Source organism: Pollachius pollachius (genome assembly GCF_949987615.1).
Source record: "Pollachius pollachius genome assembly, chromosome: 11".
Lineage (NCBI taxonomy): Eukaryota > Metazoa > Chordata > Actinopteri > Gadiformes > Gadidae > Pollachius > Pollachius pollachius.
Genome location: NC_136944.1, coordinates 17,230,219 through 17,254,504, shown reverse-complemented (window position 1 = coordinate 17,254,504; position 24,286 = coordinate 17,230,219). Strand labels below are relative to the sequence as shown.

General features: G+C 45.7%; 3 protein-coding genes across 7 annotated transcripts in view; 1 reads left to right on the top strand and 2 right to left on the bottom strand.

Moving 5' to 3' along the window:
- Positions 1 to 1,474, bottom strand: part of kcnt2b (potassium sodium-activated channel subfamily T member 2b) — a gene marked incomplete at its 5' end in the record, with an annotated part of 47,143 nt that extends 45,669 nt beyond the window's left edge. Inside the window, 1 exon segment of the mRNA XM_079746163.1 lies at positions 1,386 to 1,474. Coding sequence (XP_079602289.1) covers positions 1,386 to 1,474 — 89 coding nt within the window.
- A 1,437-nt stretch (positions 1,475 to 2,911) lies between these two features.
- qtrt1 (queuine tRNA-ribosyltransferase 1) lies at positions 2,912 to 8,174 on the bottom strand. Its single transcript, XM_079746453.1, has 9 exons — positions 7,956 to 8,174; positions 7,759 to 7,827; positions 7,477 to 7,615; positions 7,195 to 7,389; positions 6,897 to 7,035; positions 4,991 to 5,066; positions 4,758 to 4,867; positions 4,204 to 4,288; positions 2,912 to 3,144 (listed from the first exon to the last, which is right to left on the bottom strand). Exons 1-9 carry the CDS (start codon positions 8,061 to 8,063, stop codon positions 2,986 to 2,988), a joined length of 1,080 nt encoding a protein of 359 aa, XP_079602579.1. The 5' UTR covers positions 8,064 to 8,174; the 3' UTR covers positions 2,912 to 2,985.
- Positions 8,175 to 9,509: 1,335 nt separating this feature from the next.
- dnm2a (dynamin 2a) overlaps positions 9,510 to 24,286 on the top strand; it is a 31,168-nt gene continuing 16,391 nt past the window's right edge. For 3 of the 5 annotated variants that reach the window (XM_079746462.1, XM_079746461.1, XM_079746459.1), the window contains exons 1-12: positions 9,510 to 9,963; positions 15,987 to 16,060; positions 16,396 to 16,545; positions 17,232 to 17,435; positions 17,891 to 17,989; positions 18,100 to 18,260; positions 18,423 to 18,565; positions 18,959 to 19,094; positions 19,641 to 19,708; positions 20,664 to 20,802; positions 23,775 to 23,861; positions 24,069 to 24,139. In XM_079746462.1, the coding sequence (XP_079602588.1) occupies positions 9,803 to 9,963; positions 15,987 to 16,060; positions 16,396 to 16,545; positions 17,232 to 17,435; positions 17,891 to 17,989; positions 18,100 to 18,260; positions 18,423 to 18,565; positions 18,959 to 19,094; positions 19,641 to 19,708; positions 20,664 to 20,802; positions 23,775 to 23,861; positions 24,069 to 24,139 (1,493 nt within the window). In that variant the 5' untranslated portion in view covers positions 9,510 to 9,802. Of the gene's footprint in view, positions 9,964 to 15,986; positions 16,061 to 16,395; positions 16,546 to 17,231; positions 17,436 to 17,890; positions 17,990 to 18,099; positions 18,261 to 18,422; positions 18,566 to 18,958; positions 19,095 to 19,640; positions 19,709 to 20,663; positions 20,803 to 21,614; positions 21,754 to 23,774; positions 23,862 to 24,068; positions 24,140 to 24,286 lie in introns of all 5 variants that reach the window. The other 2 variants (XM_079746463.1, XM_079746460.1) reach the window with 2 other exon arrangements.

The following is a 24,286-nucleotide window of genomic DNA, read 5'->3' as shown; positions in this document are numbered from 1 at the left end:
GCAGCAGGTAAGCGGAGCGCAACGGAGCATCTGTTGAGCCTATACTCAACCCCCCCCCCCCCCCCCCCCCAAGCCACGCAGCAGTGAGGTCCTCCTCATCTCAGAACTCAAAATAGATCCATGCATAAACAACGCCTCATCAGCCTCTTTCCATTATTGAACGGATGACATGGATTACCGGGATTTGATCGCAGACATTATGCAAATTAATTTGGTTGTTACTCTTCCTTCTGCAGATCAAGTGATATAATGCTCCCAGGGGGGTAGACTCTTCTGTTTAATGTAAACTGCGGTGGTCTTTTCAGTCATGTTTTACCCGAGGTCAGGCTTGATAATGTTGCACCCTAAATGCAATTGTCACGTCAAATATATAGCGAAGGGTTTTTAATGGCGATGTTTATCCCAATTATCGGATTCGAAACACCCACTCAGCACCCCCAGCAAGTACGTCGGGCCTCATTTCTCACTTAGCAACAAGGTAGACCAGCCGTGAAATGGGGAATACGTTTTTCCATTAGAGAACCAAATCCAATAATCGGATATGCAAACTCATTGGTCATCCATTAATAACACATCCCTCACTTTAAAGCGGAAAAATTGTCAGCTCGATAACTAGTGGATTTGACGCAGCCTATATTTGCCTATCCCATCCGGTGGGTTAAATGAAGACCCTTTGGCCCATAATTATTATGCCATTTAATCCACACAGGTTGTTCCTAACCTATGGAGGTATTGTGCTACATGCATAGGTCTACCAATGTGTTCCTCTACTGTCTTTGTACGTAGGCCTTTTTTAATCGCTTCTTTTTTGTTTGTTTATTAAGCCAAAACGTATTTGTCCTATACCTCCAAGTTAGGCCTACAGGCCTGCACTGATGGATCTGCCCCACCATGTATCTCCCATATTCCTTCCAAATATTAGGTCCACAAATTACCATAGGCTCCTTTCCTTCATTTAATTTCACAAGGAGACTCACCTTCTCTTTAAAAAGTTATCTGTCTCGGTAACGCAATAGTTTTCCCCTGGAATGCTTTTATACTCTGATGGTCGTGTCCGCACGCGCGGCCACAACAACAAACCACCCAGGCTGATATTGGGTAAGATGCGCGCGCGAGCGAACTACCTGTTGCTACATGGGTGTGTGAGCTGCTGAGCCGCTGACACTCACGTAGCCTACAATCCACACCAAGACACGCTGCTCCCTTTTTTCCTAGTACAATACGCCTATAACATAAAATGTACCTTACAGGGAAATACATTAATGTGATGATTATGGTGGTGGTGGTAATGATGCTGCTCTTGAAAGGGAAGTATGCGCCACAAAGAGGATGCAAAGTGTGTAAAGATGTGCATTCGTTTGATCAGCCCAAGTTCACATGCTTACCTATCGTCGGATTGCCAGTCTCCAAGCAACAGGTCTCGGAACCGGTACCGAGGCGGCAACGGCAGCACCTCCTTCTCCAGCTCAACCATTGTCCCCTTTCTTCGGCGTTGAAAGAGCAAAAAAAAAAAAAAACCTGAAGGAAAACACAAAAACCGCACCTCGAGACTATAAAGCAATTCCTTAAAAAAAAAAAAAAAACTATCTTCCACTGCTATGGAGACCGTAGCCTAGGTGAACACCAGGCTACTACAATGCATGACATCCCCAAACGAATGTTCTTTTTTGGTTCCTGTCGATGTACCCTACTTTTTCCCTCCGAGGCAACAGGTCGAGGACGCTCCGCCGTAATGCGTGGGTAGACTTTTGGTGTGACAGCTGGCGTGCAACTGGTTGTCTCTCTTTGAACATCAACATTCTCTGGTCTCTCCCCGTGCACGCGGCGACTGAGAGGACCGGAGATGCAGCCAATCGAGGTGTGGGGGAACACATTTTCACGGTGCTTTAATGTATTGGCTTGATGGTTATGGAGAGCGTTTGTTGTTTGTCTTTTAGCAGAAACTAAAATAGAATTTTTTTAATATGCAACAGTTTTTAGCAGCAACATTTGCACGTTTAAGAAGCTAAATTAGAACTAACAAGGTTAATCACAGCTTTTATTTTTTGGTGACATATTCATGAGTATTAAACCGGTGTTGTGCAGTTTTCTAAATTATGTTAAGCACTAGGCTAATCCCCTGGCTTCTCAATTTCATATAAACAACGTTAGCTTTTTAAACCAATAAAGAGATTTTCAGTCGGGCCTATTTTTAAAATAAACAAACCACCACCCACGTGCTTTTTTAATAGAGAACTAGTTGACTATTTACTCATGTAGAGCGTTTGTTTGTTGTTTGAATTGATGCAAATCTGATCTGTCAGTGACATCGAACCAACTTCCAATCCTGGTAAGTAGCCCTAGGCAATAGACTTTGTTAACAAACGATTTAAATGATTCCATTTTACCCATCGATGTTGCTATTTTAGGAAGAGCCAAAAAAGCATATGGGTATAATAAAACAAAAACAATCGCAGCAATGGAACAACAAAGTTGAGCTGCATCTTTTCACCAGCTTCTCGACAAAGGTCTTACAATTTTTTTGTCCACCTTGCCCTCTAGTGGCAATGTCACAAGATCACAATCCAGCCTCGATTAAGAGCAGATGGTTTGTCTAACCGGCCTAATGTAAACACAACAAAACAACGCAAAACGTTGGTAACTTTACATGATTCACAAATACCTGTCGCAATGCATGTAATAATAAATTAATATTAATGTATCTTATACATGTGAAAAAGAGGAATATATTGAAAGTGCCGTTCAAGTAATGGGGAGGCTTGTGTGCATGTGTTTGTGCTGTGTGGGGAACGGGGGAGGGGTCAGGCTCTGTAGCCAATTGTAACTACAAAAAATGCGTAATAACCAAGACAGATTATTTTCTCCATTTAATACTGTCCAGTTTAGCACAATGTAAAAGCAGTTTATTAAAGACACGTTAAAAAAAGAATATAAAAGTATGATTGATTGGTACATATTTAGCTATAAATAAAACAGTTGTCGTTGTCAGTGTTGATCCAATGTAATGTTGACCGAGGCCAGAGCATCCACGGCCCAGCTGGGGTACTTGTCACTGGATGGAAACATTTTCCTCATGAACTTCTTCACGAAATCCGGAAACCGGCCATCGATAATACTCTGCCTCGCCGAAAGCATCAGGGTGAGCTACAAAAGGAGGCACAGCGAGATCCATTCAGGAGACAACAGGGCTTCACATAATCAATTACTAACCATCAGTATGCATAAGAACAGATGGAAGGAAGTCAATGAAAATCGAGTAAAATCGGTTAACAAGTCTGTAGACGAGTAATGTCTATTATTTATGGGGACATAAAAAACATAGTAACATTAAATGCCTTTGTTTCTGTTGCCGTTTCAAATATTCAATCTGTTTATCTTTATGTAAATTATAAGCAAATATTGGATGTGTATTTGCATATTCCATAGTATTATGCACATAATAACTATGTAAAACTAATGTTGATTTACCTTTTTTTTTTAAATTATTCTCTCTATAAATAAAAAAAGACATTTTACATTGACCATGTAAAAAGCACTGGGATTATCGTCTGAAGTGGACAACTGTGTTAATTACGAAATGCATTATTTATTCATCTTCACCGCTGCCTTTAATTCTCTTAAAAATTTAATATTGATTTCGATGTTTTCCAAAAACCAAATTCAGATTCATAGAGAACGGCGGGACTAAATCCCTTGTTGACTGAGTCCTGAGCGAATGGGTTGGATAAGTAAGCTTAAGTTAAAGCTGAGTGAATCCGCGATCTAGTCTCCAACATTTCGTTCTTACTTTGCCATTTGAGGCACATGGGGGGAGAAGTTCTGCTTGGACTAAAGGGCTGATTATGCCACGTCGATGCAACGCAATGACCAAGCAGACGCTTTGACGCAGTCGTGCCCCTGTTTTGGTTCTGCAACGGGTTTTAGTAAGCGGACCAATCACAGCCCTTGCTGCTTGATCGCCTCGACGCAAGGTTGAATTGTTGGGAGGCACACGTCAGGCTCTTGCGGTGGACGCAAGGAGGGCCATAATCTGCCCTTAACACTACTCCAAACTGAACAAAGGAGCTGCTGCAACTGGGAGCTGAACCCCGTGGCCATATTTGAACGAGCAAGCTTTACCGGGTCAAGCATGCTAATAACATTATATATATATTCTGACAATCCAACACTTGACAGCATGACAATAGCATCACCCTTACTAACCTGGTAGGAAATGTTGTGGATGGTGACATGATGCATAGCGGCCGTGTCGTTCTTGAATAAAGCGTGCAGGTATGCCCGGCTGTGTCTGGAACATAACACAAAGGGGAATTCACAAGCAAACTCAATCTAACCACCTTGCACAAAAAATAAGCAATCAAACATAATGTGTTGTTCTTTATTCAAGATAACCTCTATATTTATATTCCAACATAAAGTCATCTCAGAACCGCTGAGATAAATCTGATGTAGCTTGCAAGCCACAGGGATTCAATTTAAACCCACATTGGATTTAAACTTGAATGATTTCACTATCTGTAATTATAGCTTAAAAGGTAATTTTCTTTGTTTAATACAGAATCTGTTTCTCTCCTTTATTGATTAAGGGATAAAGAGACAATGTAGGTATTATGAAGGCACCCAACTATATGGTTATCAGGAAGGAATGGAGAAAATAAATAATGGAACCAACGCAGAGTGCACAAGTTCAAGGTTTTTATCAATATAGAGTAAGCTCATACAAATCCCCTAAGATCTATTGCTTGACCTCGGTTTACCTCTTGCAGGTGGGACACTTGCAATCCGGGTCAATCGGTTGGAAGTCCTTTGCATACTGCTTCTGTTTAACCTGGAGAGACCCCCATGGCACCAGCGCTGAGCCAAACCTCTGGGGGTAGCATAAAGATCATTCAAACCATTGGATTCATTGGCTTGATATTGCATTACTTATTTAAATATTATGAAAGCATAGTTGAAGACCACAGCCCAATTTGAGCATGTGAATGCTTACTGCTGTACGGGTGGGGAAGACGCAGTCAAACATATCACAGCCAAGAGCCACACAGACGACCAGGTCCACGGCGTAACTAAAGCGAATGAAGACAGAGACATGTCACTTGGTCATGTAACACGCATGGCAATGGTTACAAGTTTCTAGCCATGTGCACAGTAATTGAACAAGAGTAATTGAACAAAAACAATGTCCAGAGGCATTTTTGGCCATTTACATTTACATTTACATTTAGAGCATTTAGCAGACGCTTTTATCCAAAGCGACTTACAAGAAGTGCATTTGTTACAATAAGTACATTTGTCATAAGAAGTGAAACAATATATCGCTGTCGGTACAGTAAAGATGTTCATAGAACCAAGTGCAAGTATTACAATCGCTAGGCTAACCCATTCCCTGTGTAAAGCAACGATAGCAGCTACTGTAGACGCTACACAATTAAGTACCTTGAATAAGTGCAATGTGCAAGTGCCAGGACGTACAACATTCAATGGTGGCTGTGCATTGGTTTCTATGCAGAGTCGAGGTGTCTCTGAACAGGTGAGTTTTGAGTCTTTTGCGGAAGCTTGTGAGCGACTCTGCGATCCTGACATCGGTAGGGAGCTCGTTCCACCACTGAGGTCCCAAAACAGAGAAAAGTTGTGACTTTGCTGATCGACCTTTGCTTGCTCTTAGCGATGGCGGTACCAGACGTCCAGCTGAGGTACTTGAGCGGAGGGATCGAGCTGGGGTGTGTGGCTTTACTAATGCTTGGAGGTAGGCAGGGGCAGTTCCATCGACTGCCTTGTATGCCAGTACCATCATCTTGAATCTGATGCGAGCTATTACAGGGAGCCAGTGGAGGTCTCCGAAGAGGGGGGTTGTCCACACTCTGATGCATATTTATGAAAGGGACTAGATATGCCAGGCTGCAAACTCACCACTATATTTGATACAAGGCAACTATTTTAACTAATACAGCAGAAATGTTAACAGTTAATTCCTGATTGGTTAATAAAGATCCAATGGGGCATTTTTCAGGATAACTCTTCCTTTTAAAGGACAAATCTGGTGTAAAATGAATCTGGGATATGTTTATGATAACGAGTTGGAATGTTCGTTTGGGAGCAAGAAAGCGCGTATAGATGCATTCTTAAGTTGGCTGTTTTTAGCCGATTCTACCAAAACGCTATAAACTTGGAACGATGGGCATGTGTAATGGTAAAAACTGAATCGTTTTAAACCACTTAAAAGGCTAGAAGTAGCCCATCTCTTCTTTGCTAGTATAATAAGGGTCTTAACATATAAAACGAGGCATTGATAACTTTGTAAGTGTATAGATTGTTTATTAAAAAGGACATTTTATACACACAATACCATCAAACACAGAGCTTGTGACATCCGTGAACAACACGCAAGCTCTGTGTTCGTCAATCTACTTATCGAGTCTTAAAAACAAGATGTCGTCGACGGGTGAACTACTGATGGTATTGTGTGTATAAAATGTCCTTTTTAATAAACAACCTGTACACTTACAAAGTCATCAATGCCTCATTTTATATGTTAAGACCCTTGTTATACTACCAAAGAAGAGTCAGGCTACTTCTAGCCTTTTAAGTGGTTTACAACAACAATTTAGTTTTTACCACAACACATGCCCCCATCGTTCCAAGTTTATGGCGTTTTGGTAGACTTGGCTAAAAACAGCCAACTTAAGAATATCTAATGATGGTTGGTAACTTTGGTATAAGAGGAATACACTTTTGTGGTTAATTCCTTACATAACAAACTGTGAATCTAATATTAGTGCAAAATGGCTGTGGATATATAAATAGGGTTCAAGCGTCATTTGAGTAAAGTGGCAAGTGGTTGACAGGAAGGCCGATAAGCACCAGAATCAGAACCAAACTAAAAGAGGGCAACTTACCCAACGCCCATGAGGTAGCGAGGCTTGTGTCGGGGCAGGTGGTCTGTGCTGAGGGTCACCATTCTCCAGAAGTCGTCCTTCTCCTCCCCTCCGCTAAGCCCGCCGATGGCGAAGCCTGGCACATCCCGCTTGGTCATTTCTACTCGTCAGTGAGGACACAACAAGTGGAAGGTAGATAGGGTACCAGTGTTTTTTTACAAAGACGTTGAAAGTAAAACGCACTGTTGAGGCAGGCCTTACAATTTCAGGAAAAAATAAAAGGTGGAAAAGGTATCCGTTTAGTAGTGAACAAACGTACCGTCGAGGCAGGTCTTGCGCAGGTCGGCGCTCAGGCCTCCCTGGATGATGGCAAACAGGTTCTGCTTCTCTGGGTTTTGATTCGCCCCTATGCAGCGGTCCAGCCAGCGTATGGAGCGGTGCATGGCTTCCTCCACACGAGGACCAGTCACCGTGCTACTGACCACGTCGTCCAGCTGCATCATGATGTCGGATCCTGAACGGGCAGACACAGGAGGTCACTTCAAGCATTCAGCGCTGATGTTATAAAATAGGGAGACTTGACGAAAAGTAAAACCCTGACCGAGGCTGTTTTGTATTTCGATGGATTTCTCTGGCGTCAGGAGAATCTCATTGCCATCATAGGGAGATTTAAATTTGACACCTTCCTCCGTAACCTCGGAAAGTTCAACAAGAGACACCATCTGGAACCCCCCGCTGTCCTGTAACAAGCAATTTCACAATTTCATGTTACAGACCATACGTAGTATCTTCCATAAGCTCTCCTATTACAACATTGCTGTTATTACAAAACAATGCCGTTATTACAGTGGTTACAAACAAGTCCATTGGTTTAACAACTCACAGTTAGGAGATTCCTCTTCCAGTTCATGAAACCATGCAAACCATTGGCTTTCTCGATCAACGCTGGCCCCTATTAACAACAGTGCGTGCGTTTAATATATGGCATATGCTTAGGCCTACATCATCCATATTAGCGTTTTAATTTGCATGTTTCTTGTTAGGTTATGAATCTTGCCAGTGCGTTATGCGTTTACCTACCGGTCTCATACCTAAATGGTATGTGTTGCCGAGGCATATTTTACAACCAAGATCCTCTAATTGATCCGAAGTGATACCTTTTAGAGTTCCTTGAGTGCCAACGGGCATGAAAACTGGCGTGTTTACGATAGAGTGTGGCAATTTAAGATCACAGGCTCTTGCTTTTGTCACCGGACATTCTGCGATAATTCGCAAAGTAAGTGGAGAAACCACAGAGAGAGATTTTAATGAAGGCATGCTCGTTTTTGAAGCAACTACATCTGATGCACTATCTATGGGCGCAGCCATATTGGATTGTCAATACAGGTATATGACGTACATCAAAGGGTCGGAGCCTTTGGGTGATTGACATTCCAAGTGGCCATTTGAAGAATAGTTTGCATCGCCAATGTAGCTAATAACGTGTCTCAAAGGGAGATTGACATTTCAACTGACCATTGACATGGTACTTTTTAAATATTATGTAAACGCCCCTTAAAAGGCAGCGAGCTCAGCCAATGGATGTGTCTCATTCATCGACAGCAGGGCAGGCTATTCTCTCCAACCACTGGGCGGCTCTGGTTGCCAACGTAGAGTCATAATAATGAGAGGGAGAAAAGTGTACATTTATGTGTACACTTTTAACATGAGTGTACACAGGGTGCGATTTGCCGGTGGGGATGGTGGGGATTATCCCCCCCTCTGGTTTACACGTCCTACCCTCTGCTGAATTATTTTTATCCTCGGTGGGGATAAAAATTATCCCCCCCACCCAAAGTATTTTCACCATTACATCGTAATAATTAACAACCAAAATACACAGGGTCCGTCTTCATTTTGAAATATTTTAAAATGTTTCTCAAAATTATCCCCCCCTCTGGTTTTTTCACAAATCGCACCCTGAGTGTACATATAATTGTATTGAAACCCCGGTAGAATAACGAGGTAAAGATATGTTTCAAATTGGAAAATAATTGTATATACAACATTCGACAGTGGGCACAAGCATGGAAAGGCTAATTTGGGAACTGGGAGAAATTACTTTCCTTTTCAATAAAGAAAAGCGTGTCTCCACTTTGTTGCTAGTAAATAATTGAGGAAATACTTTCGGCCTTGCAAAAAGGGCGAAAAATAAATGAATGATTCATATTGTCCTTAAAGGAAAACCAAACATATCTTAGTCCATGCCCACTATCATGCTTTTGACACCTGTCTGTACATTACATAAACGAGAACAAATTGCTTTTCAGGCTTTCGCCTTTTATTTTTATTTGAAAACGTTGTTCATTAAAGTCGAGATTTGGATCAGAATCAATCCGCATCACTACTTTTAGCTCATTATCATTTTTCATTGTAAAATATATCCAGCCTACATTCGTGCCCTCTCCCGGCTAGGCGAGCCATTTTGAACCCGTTCTGTCTGAGTTTCGAGTAGGCGGTGCTAACAAAGACACACACACACACACACACACACACACACACACACACGCACACACACACACACACACTAACGCGCGCACACACACGCTAACGCACACGCACACACTCTCTTCTTATTTTATCTGTATGGTTTCAACCGATCCCGGATGGCGATATTTAGAAGGAAGTTTTGTTTTTGCGAGTTTTCCATCCATTTTAGCCGACTTGACGAGCAAACCCGTTGAAAGAACACGGACACCTTTATGTGTATATATAATAATCACAAACTGCCTACAATACATCGAGGGAACAGAGGTAGGAGCTGTTGGAGAGAGTGAAACACCGCACTTTATAGTAACCTGAACACCTTCCTGCTAAGCTAACATTGACTAGCTTTTACGAGCTAGCCTCCGGTTTGTGTTGAGGGACTGATCCAACCAAACGAAGCCATGGGGAACCGGGGGATGGAAGACCTGATCCCCCTGATCAACAAACTTCAAGACGCTTTCAGCACTATTGGCCAAAGTTGTAATTTGGACCTCCCTCAAATCGCTGTGGTCGGCGGACAGAGTGCCGGGAAAAGCTCTGTCTTGGAAAATTTCGTTGGCAGGTTTGTGTCGCTGACTGTTGACATATTTTCCTCTTTGCATGGTTATCAATGATTCATCTATACCACAATCTCTTTGTACTTGCTGTTTGGTTGTTTTCATTCTCGTTGTTGCAACGGATTCAATGTGTATAAGAGTCACAGTTTACCAGCCTATCCATTAGGGCAGATGTTATGTTGTTGCCTAACGCACATGAAACACTGAGGGGAAAAAAAAACATAGTAGTTAATTAATTTATGACCTGGAGGCTCCCTAAATCCACTGACAGACCGGTTTAGTATGATATTTTGTGTGGTGCTCGTACAACCTCTGGAGTTGGCTACTTACTTTACCTCTAAAACATTTTCCCTCAACATGCCGTGTGTGCAACGCAGGATTTTGGATGCACTATCTGATCGCTATCTTTCTTTCTGCAATCCCTATAGCCTCTCCTCAAAATAGACATATTAATTATATTTTCGATTGCATGCCACACCCATAATGTTTTTAAAGTCAAGGTCTAAAGCTCTAAAGCAAAAGTAGGACTGTATAGATAGGGGCAGTCCGTACCTAATAAAGGCAAATATTGCAGCAATTGGATAAACATTAACTAGCCTTAAGGATATGTCCTAGTGCTTTGGGTTTTAATCACATGACTAATAATATTTTCTTGTCTCCTGACGTCACATTGCGCACATACTACCTCTAAATAAGTGCTTATGCCATGTATAGTCATGATTGCCAAACCTCCTTTTCCCCTTTTGTTTGGATATGGTATGGTAGGCCTTGACAATAGTCACTTTGCAGCAATCATCTGTGTCTTCTGAACACTAACCCTCTGGCCTTCATGCACACAGATCCTTCCCCCTCCAACCCGTACAGGCGTCCTATCCTACACATTAGTATGAGTAATATCGCCCTGCAGTCACAAGGCATGTTTCTCACGAGCATCTTGTTGAGCAGGTTTCCTTTATTTTTTAAAAGACTATGGCAGGCAAGTGTGTGACCCAACCCATTAAGGACAAACCCACACACACACACATGTATGCTTCCTCTTAACCGAATAGGGCAGGCAGCTCACATTGATTTTGAGTGGAAATCGTGTAGTCCGATCACACCTGACACATGTTTGCCCTCGTAAACATGAGCAGCCTGAGCCCATGAAGCTAGGGCTATTGAAACTTTGATGGAAAAAAAAGCCATGAAAACAAGAGGGAGACTCCATGAAGCCCTTTAACGCCACTCTGGAGGAAGAGTGACACACACACACACACACACACACACACACACACACACACACACACACACACACACACACACACACACACACACACACACACACACACACACATTGGGAAGGGGATAGGTTTTATATAGATAAGAGCCAAAGGGTGGTGCTTCTGTTCGCTAGCAACAGGCTTGCCAATGCTTACGCAGGACTGAGGTGTGACTCATTCTTTGTTTAAGAGACCTATTCAGAGTACGGGGCCTGGAAGTGGGCTGCGTTCTGCTGCTACCATGACTTCACCCACAGGTGATACCAGGTGCACCTTGCACTGGCCATCCTTCACATGTAGTAAAAGTGAGGTAGTGTCCCTGTGCGCTTCAAGTTGTACAATACAGTATCTGTACCACTTCAAATTGTACCATACAGTAAAGTGGTGAATAAAGTATAAGTATAGTAGCATACGTACGATGTGCAATCATAGGTAGACTGTTGCTGTATTTAAGTCGCCTGTCTTTGGCTGGATTTGTGTTGAAAAAAAGAGGGTGTGTGTGTTTTGTGTGCAAGCAAAGGCCGAGTGTTTACTATAGTATAATGAGCTCTCTTTCCCAGTCTGCTGTCGCTCCTCAATGGGATGGGAATACCCCCGTCGCAGAGTGACACACACACACACACACACACACACACACACACACACACACACACACACACACACACACACAGATGTAGCCATAACAAGGGTACAAATGACCCTCTTCTTCACCACGCCACATTGAGGTCCACAGGGTGATGTCATGTTCTCAGATTGGTTCAGAAAACACACAGAGCTCGCATCCCCTGTCGCTGTCAATATCCATGCCGCTTCTATTAGTCTTTTTGCTTATTGCATCGTTTTCTCTTCTCCCAGCCATCAGCATGCTGAAAGGGAAACGGGACAAGCCAGCCAGGCCAGACAGTTTTCCCTCGAGGGCCTCCCTGCTTTGACCTCTATGTGCTCTGATGCTGTTCAGCATGCTGTGTTGTTGTGGATGAGATGGGGGGGCCTGCTCTCGCTCCCCAGACTGCCAGGGGGATGGGAGCTCAGTGGCCGGTCGTTGTTGTTGTTGTTGTTGTTGTGGTGCATGTCCTGTCACACACAGGCTAATCAAATCACCAACTGATACAATGGCCTTGGGTGTGTGTGTGTGTGTGTGTGTGTGTGTGTTGTTGTTTGGGGTTTAATCTGTTATGTGTGTGTGTGTTGCTTGCAACATCCTATTTGGGTGGATGCCGAGGCTTTTAAGGGGAATTTGCAGATGCATTGGGTTATATTTTTCAGTGATGAGTTTAAGACCCAATTCAAGCCGCAGTATGAAAAAGTAATGAGACAAGTCACCACCTGCTGGTCGTGGTGCTCATTACAGAGGAAAGTAATCGTCTCATGAGTGGACTCACCAGGGTCAATGTTCAGTGTCTATTTGGAAACGATTACATTTATAATACAATCAATATAATTATAGACACGGGAAGGCGCAAAATACTATATGGCCCTAAACAACTCCATTTAGCATGTGACAAAGTCAAGCTCATCATTAATATCATTTGTCTGGCTACTGATTATGTGGTTGTCTCCCATTGCAGATAAATTGAAGGTACAGATATTAAATTGTCTAGACTAGCTGGCGAATCATTGAAACTGTGGATGACCTTAACCTTTTCAAATATTCAAACATGAAACTAATGCTGTGGCATCACATCCTGCCTTCTGGGTGTAATTGTATTTGATCTCTGCTGTTCTTTATAAGACCCAATCCCCTTTCAGCTGTTCCAGGCTTACGATGCACGTATAGAAACCACAATAGTTGAAACATGTACGGTTAATTTTTTTTGTGTGTGTGTATACTACTTTGTTGTGATGTCATTGTCCTGGAGGGGGGTGGGGGTTGCAAGGTCATATCTAGCAATGCAAGCTGGCATGGGCTGGGACCTTTATCTGATAGGCTGCTAGCAGGCTAAATAATGATATCGCTACAATACCGGTTTGCCATCTCTTGAAAGGCAGGTTCTGGAATACATGTAATAAACAAGTTGACACCATTCCAATTCTAGCATTCTGATATAGTAAATAAATATAAACAGACTCGTATATTATTGATGTAAACTTTACATGCATTAGAATTTAGTCTATTTATCACTTAGAATTAGTCTATTTGTCACTTTACATTGTAAAGTTTGTTTCAATGGTTTACAAACTCAATCATTTAGCGTAACCACAAAAGTGATCGTATTTCCCACCAAACCGAGACCAGCGCAGTGCTTTTGGTGCCTGGGGTGAAATCTGACAGGCTGCTGTGGGAATGCGGGCCACCACGATTATATGTTTGGTGCAACGTAAAAGATCCTTTTAGAATTAGCCTTGTCTTACCGAACCGCACTCTTGCTTGTGTATTTACACCCTCATAATAACATGTTGCAGCCGCACCGTCTATCTTTCTTCCTGTCTCTCACGGACCCACGCAGACGCATGTACAAACACCAATTGAAACCTGGTGATTTGGCTTAGAAAGCAGAGAGAAGAGGCGCTGTGGAAGAGTTGGTGTAGACATTTTTTCTTTCTCGCTGTCCTCTCTTTCTCTGCGCAAGAGTAGGAAACCCAAAGACTGCCATGGGTGTCTGCCCGGACATGCATAATGCATGAAATGAAACGCAATCTGTTCAGCCTCTTCTATCATTTACAGCACATCAATAATGGAAGTCTGGCCCCTCTGTTCTCTTGAAGTAGGCCTTTGCTTTCCTATCAGTGGCTTTCTAGGGAAGATTGACCAGATGGGTTGAGCCAATTTGAAAAGAGAGAGACAATAGCCTTTTTCCTCTGGGCGTTTTCATGGCCTACGGTCCAGTCAACACCGGCCGGGCCCTCGTGCCCTCGATAATGTGTGGCTACTAGATGTCACACACACGTGGACCGCCACTCTGAAGCGGTGGTCCCTCGGCCCAGGCCCAAGCCAGAGCACCGTGTGCCTGCAGAGTCCCATCAGGCAAACACATTAGCATTTAAAGGACCCCTTTTGACGCCGTCCTCTAATTGGCATCTTTACTCACTCTCTCTCACTCTCGCTCACTCTCCCACTCGCTCTCTCTTCCCCTCCAACACTGAGTCGAGCGAGAGCCACCAGGCCTTTCTCTTTTGTGAGTCACGGTGACACATACCCCCGTACACGTACGGTCTGCATTATGTGCCAGACAATACTCATGCCTGGTCACACAGACTATTTTCTAGAATGTTTCCCGACTGTTTCAGCATAGGGTGAAATGCCTGGAATAAAGCAGTCAATGGCTGCTCCTCCTACTCTCTCCGTCTCTCTCTCCCACTCTCTTTTTCTCTCACTCTGGTTATCTCTCTCCCCCACTGTCATGTGGCTGCCAGTATTTTGAGTCCGAGTCGGGAGCCACATAGTACAATATCCTCCCACCCTAAGGCTGGTCAATATGGCAACATTGGATGCAAAGGGAGGAGAAAGTTAGGAGAGCGATTAGATAACGGGGCATGGAATTGGCAGGGATCTCCTGATACAATATCACATTGATTTAAGTGTGACAATATAATTCGTATTGAAACTCTGTAACTATTGCAATTCTATATTTATATGGTGATGCGATATTAAGAACATAAAGTACAGAAATACAATATAGCGCCCTCTGTAGGATGGTACCATTAATATGGTTCAGTTAAGCTAACATCGTTTTTATTTTAAACCAAAATGAAAGCTAATTTGCGAGCTAGGTTTTGCACGGCTGCCCGCCCCGTGTTGCTGTTCCACCCCATGTGTAGAGCGTTTTACCCACGCAGGGTAAGGAGCTGTCAGGGGCAGAGCAGATGGGTCAAGAGAGGAGGGCCCTGAAGATGACTGCTGACCTAACAGTTTCCCCAGGAACCCGGTCACTTCAAGAGGAATGTGCAAGCATGCCGGCCAAAAGGACCCCCAGTCCCCCCCCTGTCCCCGCCTTATTTCCTCTTAAGTTGAGCTTCCTGTAAGTACACTCTCTTTTAGTATGGCCCATGCCCCCCCCCCCTTACACATATGGCTGCATTTGACCTTTTGTGCGAGGCAAGGCTGCGGTGCAAATGCATGCCATTCATTAATTGTTCACTGAGGTGGCGAGACACACTAGTGAAACACTGTGCTTTTGAAAGGGGATGCAGCCGGCCATTGTTAGGGTATAGTGTATCCCTCTTTTGACTTATTTAGGTTATTTGTCGATCGCCGCAATGCTCTCATTGGTGACCTCTCCAGTCAGGATCCCACCGAAGGCCCAACGTTATTGACTGAACCCCCCCCGTTCCTCCAAACACAGCCACAGAGCTGTCAAATTCCTCCACAACGAAGTAGCGTGTTGGTTGGAACGCATGCTGCATGGTGAAATCAATGTGCGCATCAAGGCAAGAGCGTGCGTGCTGTGTACGAATTGATCCGTGCGGTTCTAATGATGAGGGAAAATGACTGCCACATTTGATTTTAAGGCGTGAAATTCCTTGTCACTCATCAATTTACTCCCTGGCCCTGCCGGGAGGAAGTGGACCTTTTTGAAGTAATGATTAATTCTCTTTCCGTCTCAATCTCCCTCTTTCCTCATCTTTTGCTGTACTCCACCCTGCCATCCTTATCCAACTGTCGGTTTTCTCCCTGTTTTTTGTTATTTCTTTCTATTCCTGTGGGATTCTCGTGTGTGTGTGTGTGTGTGTGTGTGTGTGTGTGCGTGTGCACGCGTGCGTGCGTGTCCCTTGTCTATATCTCTGTGTCTTCCTTGATGATGCCGGTCTTACTCATCTCTCTGTTTCAGGGATTTCCTCCCTCGTGGCTCAGGCATTGTGACCCGCAGACCTCTCATCCTACAGTTGGTCAACAACAAAGCAGGTAAGAGTCACAGACTTAACCTGCCGTTCCCTCCACCATGCACACCACCAACCATCTACTCTCCAGTACAGCTGTTCACTAGGTTTACCTTCAACCAGCAATTATGGTATTATAATTTTGTCCTAGTTTGATAATGAGGACAAACTGATTAGACTCGTTTGAAAGCATATTTGACATGCCTGTGCATTTAGATTTTCTGAAATGTGTGAACAGGTGTAATAACAAGACTAGTAAGGTGTAACATTGATGGATTCTGTACTATAAAATGCCACATTTGATTGCACATTTGCTTCCTCCTTCCCTCCTCATCCCTCCCTCCCTCCCTCTGAGAGCAGAGTATGCCGAGTTCCTGCATTGCAAAAACAAGAAGTTTGTGGACTTTGAGGAGGTTCGGTCGGAGATCGAAGCGGAGACCGAAAGGATAACTGGCTCCAACAAGGGCATCTCTCCCATCCCCATAAACCTTAGGGTTTATTCCCCGAACGGTACATGAGCAGCCTCCCCCACACATTCACTCACTCATTCCCTCACTCACTCGCACACTCACTCACTCGCACACTCGCTCACTCTCACACTGACTCACTCAATCACTCGCTCACTCTCACACTGACTGACTCACTCTCACACTGACTCACAATCTTGCTCACTCACTCACTCACTCACTTACTCTCACTCACTCACACTCTCACTCACTCACTCTCTCACTCACTCACTCACTCTCACTCACTCGCTCACTGTCACTCACTGTCACTCACTGTCACTCACTGTCACTCACTGTCACTCACTGTCACTCACTCACTCACTCAATCACTCACTCAATCACTCACCCTCTCTCTCACACTCTCATATTCACTCACTCACTCTCTCACTGTCACTCACTAACTCACTCACTCTCTCACTCTCATATTCACTCACTCACTCGCTCTCTCACACTCACTCACTAACTCACTCACTCTCTCTCTCACTCACTCACTCACTCACTCTCTCACACTCACTCACTCACTCTCTCTCTCTCACACTCATATTCACTCACTCACTCACTCACACAAGTCACGAGTGTGATGTCCGCCACCGTTTTGTTAGGAGTCCTAACAAAACTGTTTCGGACCTCACACGCGTCAGTCCAAACACAGCCTTTAATTCGCCCCCCCTCTGGGCCTCTTCCTTTCAGTCCTGAACCTGACCCTCATCGACCTGCCGGGGATGACCAAGGTTGCCGTGGGCGACCAGCCGGTGGACATCGAGCACCAGATCAGGGACATGTTGATGCAGTTCATCACCAAGGAGAGCTGCCTGATCCTGGCCGTGACCCCGGCCAACACTGACTTGGCCAACTCGGACGCCCTGAAGATCGCCAAGGAGGTGGACCCCCAGGGTGAGAGGTCCCCCACAAAGCATATAGAAAGGGAACTCTCTTATTCAGGGATCATATGTGTATGTATTGAAAGCAAATGGAGGCCATAAGGTTTGGGGGATGGTAAAATGTCTGCAAATAACCAATCCATCTTTAAGGTGACGTATTATACCACCAGGTGTGAGTGTGACTAGCCATTACAAGCCGTCTTGAAAATCTGCCTCTTCTGACATCACCAGTGGGCGTGTCCACCTAGATGTATAACGTATAGATGAGCAACGTTTGCTACAGTCCACTGGGTAGGCTGGTAGACTGATCTATCCAGCACACATCTAGGTGGACACGCCCGCTTGTGATGTCAGAAGAGGCAGATTTTCAAGACGGCTTGTAAGGGCTAGTCACACTCACACCTGGTGCTATAATATGTCACCTTTAACAAGGAAAGGAACTGACTGAACATTATATTTGAACTCCAGGTCTTCGTACCATCGGCGTCATCACCAAGCTGGACCTGATGGACGAGGGAACGGACGCAAAGGACATCCTGGAGAACAAGCTCCTGCCCCTGCGACGAGGTAGGCCCGCCGGCCGCAGACGGCCCACACAGAGAAACGCCGTCTCTCACTTCCTCTGCCGGAGGCGTGTGTTGACTCCCCGTGCCGGCGCATTGCGTGTCCTCCCCCAGGCTACATCGGTGTGGTGAACCGCAGTCAGAAGGACATAGACGGGAAGAAGGACATCGGTGCCGCCATGGCCGCCGAGAGAAAGTTCTTCCTGTCGCACCCGTCCTACCGACACATAGCGGAGCGAATGGGCACGCCTCACCTGCAGAAGGCCCTCAACCAGGTCTGTTGGATTGGTTTGGATCGGACAAGGAACAGGACTCTCCCTGTGCAGCTTGGAGTTGTTATGAATCCACTGGCATGCATACTGTATAGTGTTGACTGCTAAATACTCCAAACTGGTTTCCCCCCCCCCCCCCCCCCCCCCCCCCCCCTCCGGCGCTAGCAACTAACGAACCACATCCGGGACACGTTGCCGGGACTGCGCAGCAAGCTGCAGAGCCAGTACCTCGGCCTGGAGAAGGAGGTGGCGGAGTACAAGAACTTCAGTCCAGACGACCCCCAGCGCAAGACCAAGGCCCTGCTGCAGTGAGTGCACCCGCCCCCCAACCAACACGGATGTTTGTCCTTTTGGATGGGGCTGAAATAAACCATGACCATGTCAGCATCAGGATTCTTTGCCTCGGTTGACTTAAAAACATTTTTTTTCTGTAATGGAAGCAAAGAAATGATACAGTCCTACAGAGGGCGCTATAGTGCATTCGCCTGTGGGCAATTTGCACCAACTAGGTTCTGTTCTGTATGGCTCATGAAAAAAATACAATGTTTTTGAATATGTTGCAATGTTAACAGAATTGCAGTATTGAGATATACATTGCATCGAGATAAACGTGGCATTGTTTAGATCCCTGCCCAGTACCATTATTCGGCGTCTTCGACCTTGACCTTTGTTGTTTCTCTTTACCCCCCCCCGTGGTTCAGGATGGTTCAGCAGTTCGGCGTGGACTTTGAGAAGTGCATCGAGGGCTCCGGGGATCAGGTGGACACCAACGAGCTGTCGGGCGGCGCCAAGATCAACCGCATCTTCCACGAGCGCTTCCCCTTCGAGCTGGTCAAGGTGGGATACACACGCGCGAGACACACACACACACACACACACACACACACACACACACACACACACACACACACACACACACACACACACACACACACACACACACACACACACACACACACACACAAAATACCACGCTGTGAGATGGCCTTGACCTTGAGGTGGTCAAGTCGGGACACACACACACACACACACTCGCGCACACACACTGACACACACATGACACCATGCTGTGTGGACGTCTGTCTCACAGCGTGGTATTGTGTGTGTACAAGTGTGCATGTGTGGATAAAGTAGCAAAGTGCCCCTCGCACACAGATACACACACGCAGTTGCACACTCACACGATACACACACGATACCGGGCTGTGGTATTGTGTGTGTGTGTGTGTGTGTGTGTGTATGTGTACAAGTGTGCACGTTTGTGTGTATCGAGCACAGGACAGATGTCTCTGGGCTCTAATGCCTAGCGCAGTCCCCTCCCTACCCCGGTAGGCGCGTGTGATGGGTTGCTTGCTAACGGTCTTGTTTGCTATGTCCCTCCAGATTGTGTTTGACGAGAAGGAGCTGAGGAGGGAGATTAGCCATGCCATCAAAAACGTCCACGGTGTCAGGCAAGTAGAGCGCAGCAGCCTCTGGAGTCCAAAGATGTAGTCCACACTGTGTTCTGTCCTTCTGCTAACTCATCGTCCTCTCTCTGTACGACATCCCTAGATTCGGCGCTAACACGGTTCCAACCGCAATGTATTTCTCTTTTGCAGCCGCCATCTGTGAAACTTGAGAAAAAAGGGTTCATGTTCCGCGCTTGCCTTCCGGGTCACTTCTGCTTCTCTGTGGTCCTGTGTGAACACAAACCATAGGACCTTTCTGTCTCTGTCTCTCGCTCTGTGGTTTTCTGCTAATGCACACAATCAATCACGATGTTCGGTTGTGTTTTCTTTTTTTGGATGTCACTTCCTGTCTGTCTGTTATGAGGTGACCTCCTGTCTGTTTGTTCAATGTGACTGCCTTTTTCTTTTGGATGTCACTTCCTGTCTTGTTTGTTGAATGTCACTTCATGTCTGTTCTTTTTGATGTGACTTCCTGTCTTGTTTGTTGAATGTGACTTCCTTTCTGTTTGGATGTGACCTCCTGTCGGTTTGTGTCAATTTCTGTTTTATCCTCTCGGACCTCTGGGGGGGGGGGGGGGAACAGTGGTTAGCACTCCTGCCTCACAGCAAGAAGGTCCTTGGTTCGAACCCCAGGGGGCGGAGCCTTCCCCCTTTTCTCCCCCCATACCATAAAACATGCAAGTTAAGACACTCCTACACTGCCCATAACCGAGGCAAGGGCACTACATCTGGAGCTGGTTCCCGAGCGTAACCCTGTGTGACTCCGGGCATAGGCTGGGTTGAATGTAGAGACTGGATTTCCCCACGGGATTTATAAAGTATAAATCACACATGTGCCCGTTGTTTTGATCCCCCGTGTTTGTCTTGTCTGTCTGTTTGCTCGCATGCTCCTGTACTCGTTTAACTCTGTCGTCTCTGTCCGGCCTCTGCGCTTGTGTCTCTTTCTGTGCGTCCGCAGAACGGGCCTGTTCACCCCTGACCTGGCGTTTGAGGCCATCGTCAAAAAGCAGATCGTTAAGCTGAAAACGCCCTGTCTCAAATGTATCGATCTGGTCATTCAGGAGCTCATCAACACGGTCAGGCAGTGCACCAACAAGGTACTGCAGCCGTCCAGCATCTCCCGACCCCAGCCTGGGCACGGGGGCCGTCGGTGCTAGGTAGTGGGGGGGGGGGATCCGGGTGTAATCACACTCACCCCATGGTTGGGAGGGGGGGGGGGGGGGGGGGGGGGGGGGCGTCTGGGGTTCACCGTCACACAATAACACCTCTGCCTCTTGTTGTTCCTGTGATTGCTGAGGATAAGCGGAAAAGGTGTTGCGTGCGGTTTACCCCAACCCTCTTCCCCCTCCCTCCGTCTCCCCCTCCTCTCTCTGACCGCCACGGTCCCGCCCAGTCGGCCCTGTGCCCGGGCAGCGCTGTCTTGTTGTGGAGTGTTGTGACGCGTCCGCTGTTGCCGTGGCGATGAGATGTTCACTCGGGGGGGGGGGGGGGGGGGGATGGCGTGGATCGCCATGCCTCCCCAGCATCTCTGGACTCGTCTCGTTGGACAAGCGGCAGGCCTCAGGGGTTCTCCTGGCTTATTGGCTCTGTGGTTGTCCTCCCAACACAGGGGTACCTAGGTACCGATCAATTATTGTTATGTGTCCCCTAGTTGGCCCCGTGATACAGGGGCCCGCGGGCTTGCAAAGACTCTGAGATGACCTGCTGCTTGTCCTAGGCCTCGTCTTCTTTGAAAGCGAGTCCTTTATTTTTCTTTGAAAACTGTTAACTAGACCACTAACTAAACAACACTACTTCCCCTGTTATTTTCCTCTTTTCCTCTATTTCCTCTCTCCCTCCTTCTCTCGTCATGCATCCACCACTCAACTTACACTGACCCCCATGCACCTACCCCTCCATGCCCTCTCAGAACGGGCCTCTTCACCCCCGACATGGCCTTCGTTGCCATGGTCAAACAACAGATCCGCAAACTGAAAGAGCCCAGCCTCAAATGTGTGGACCTGGTGGTTTCCGAGCTCACCGCGCTCGTCATGAAGTGTGCCGCCAAGGTAACCAGGGGGAAAACGAAAGGGACGGGATCGTAGGAGATGATCCTGTCTTCAGAACACATTCCCTCTTCCGCCAACGAAGATGGACGCGCTTATGTTATCGACAGCTTCCAACAATCACCCCCACCCCACATGGTCACCCATCCCTCTCTTGGTCCTATTCACCAATCGCTCCCTGGGTCATCCTCACCCATCTCTCCCTGGCTGCTGGTTACCCATCCCTCTCTTGGTCCTATTCACCCATCGCTCCCTGGGTCCTCTTCATCCATATCTCCCTGGGTCCTGGTCAACCATCTCTCCCTGGGTCCTGCTCCTCTCAATCCTTTTGTGGAAGCCTACAATAACTATGCCCCTTCCCCACCATTCCACCTCCTGCTGCACTACCTTTGGAGCACCTTAAAATGTGTGCTCACCCTACCTCTTCATCCTCCCTTCCTCTTCTCTCCCTCCTCCTAAATACCTCACTTTGATGTCATCACATGAAAGTGAACTTGTTTATTCCCATGCGCTTAACGCTGACCTACGCTTCCCTGCACTGCCCCCTCCTCTACAGAATGCTCAGGCCTAGTGATACAGAGGCCCGCTCCTGCCCGGGCGTCCTCTAGTTTGGCCCCCGCAGTGGGCAGTGCTTCGCAGTCTCACTGACCCACATGGCAGATAGTCATGCTGCTATCAGCTTCGCCGGATGGAAAGGCAACGATGCAGAGAGAGGGACCGATAACGACTATCCCCTCAAGGCTCTCTTTGATTGGGGCCTGTTAGTGAGCTCGGAATGGGGCGTGTTTCCATAGTAACGGGGCTTTGCTGACCCCTTGTGGACAGAGGAGAGCACTGCACGCCCAATCAACAATATATTAAAAATTAAGCTGAATTATGACACAGCGACCAAAAACAGTTACAGACGACCTGGAATTGTACTATTTCCATATAGTCCACAATCATGCATCAACATTTTAAATGTTTTTTGGGTTGTTATATTTGCAACATGGGCTTACAAATTATAATTACATGTCAGAAACATTCAGAAACTCATTCAAAAACATATTTGCACTGTGAGAAATGTAAAAAACGAGAATATATGAGAATGTTGGAACCATCCACATCAATATCTTTAAGACATGTACAGCTTTGCAAAATCATGTGAAGGCAATGCATACAGGCCACTTGCAACAATATTTTAAATATTTTCTTCTCTATTACTCACAACATAGGTTTAAAAACTATTAATTGATCCCATTTCAGAACACTGCTTTCTGTAACTGATTTAAACATATTTACACTGGGAGGAAATGCCCAAAACAGAATAAAGTGCAAAAAATATGATAATATATTATATATTTTAATGATAATAATAAAAAAAAAAGATAATTTTGATTATGCTGCCCCGTGCCAGTGGTGGCACGCATGCCTAGGGTTGCCGACCCCTGCCTTATAGCACCTCATTCTGTCTCATACCCTTCTCTGGGACCTTCTCTACTAACGCTAACATTATCTGACATGTATCAAGCCTTTTCTATCAGCCAGATATGACGCAATTGCATAGATTGGCACATCTGTTTATAATTAACCGCTGCAAATAATTTAGGGATATAGAAATCAAATGTTTTATGATCCAGATAAAGTGATCCATGTCCTGATGGTGAGTGCCTTTCTCACCTCATAGTATATAACAAGCCTTGATCAGCAGACACATGCAATGTGTCCAGAAGAGAATATACAGATGCCGGCCTATATGTGTTTGCAGAATATTGGTTGCTTTCAATTCTGACTCTTCTGTTAAGTTTGTCTGTCCGTCATACACACACACACACACACACACACACACACACACACACACACACACACACACACACACACACACACACACACACACACACACACACACACACACACACACGCACGCCTTCCTTTAATTTGCGCTCATCTCAGTTTTTTTTAACTTACTCTTGACTGGATGCATGCAGACATGCCGGCATGCGTGAGCCGTCAGTGCTACAGAGTTGTGCCGTGTTGCCTTTCAGCTCAACTCCTACCCCCGGCTTCGGGAGGAGACGGAGAGGATCGTCACCACGTTCGTCAGGGAGAGGGAGGGCAAGACCAAGGATCAGGTAGGTTCTGATCTAGCGAACGGCCATTGGAAGAAGAGGTTTCTGCCATCTGTTTATTCTCACTGGCTGCTGCCAGCGCCACAAGCCTCGGTGTGATGCAGTGGTGTGGTCCTGTGACCTCACTTTCTAATCGGAAATGCTATTTCAGTTTTCCCTTCGTGGCCAATTAGTGCGTTGTCGTTTATTAATGTCTGGCTCTAATCCAAGGTTCTGCTTCTGATCGACATTGAGCTGTCTTACATCAACACCAACCATGAAGACTTCATAGGCTTTGCTAAGTATGTCTTCCTCTATTACACTCTCCCATACATACACAGAAATACACACACAAACTCATTAATTGCACAGACACGCATGCAACACAGTCTTCCAACCCGAATGGCCATTCCCATCTGGGTTGTGACCTTTTATTAAATTTGACACAT

Bases quoted from the DNA above. Each gene is read 5' to 3' on its own strand.
- qtrt1 (XM_079746453.1), bottom strand. From the start codon at position 8,063: ATGCCCGTTGGCACTCAAGGAACTCTAAAAGGTATCACTTCGGATCAA. The intron at 7,390-7,476 runs GTCAGGGTTTTA...CTGCCCGTTCAG, and splicing joins CGAAATACAAAACAGCCTCG to GATCCGACATCATGATGCAG. The intron at 4,289-4,757 runs GTAAACCGAGGT...GTTATGTTCCAG, and splicing joins AAGTGTCCCACCTGCAAGAG to ACACAGCCGGGCATACCTGC.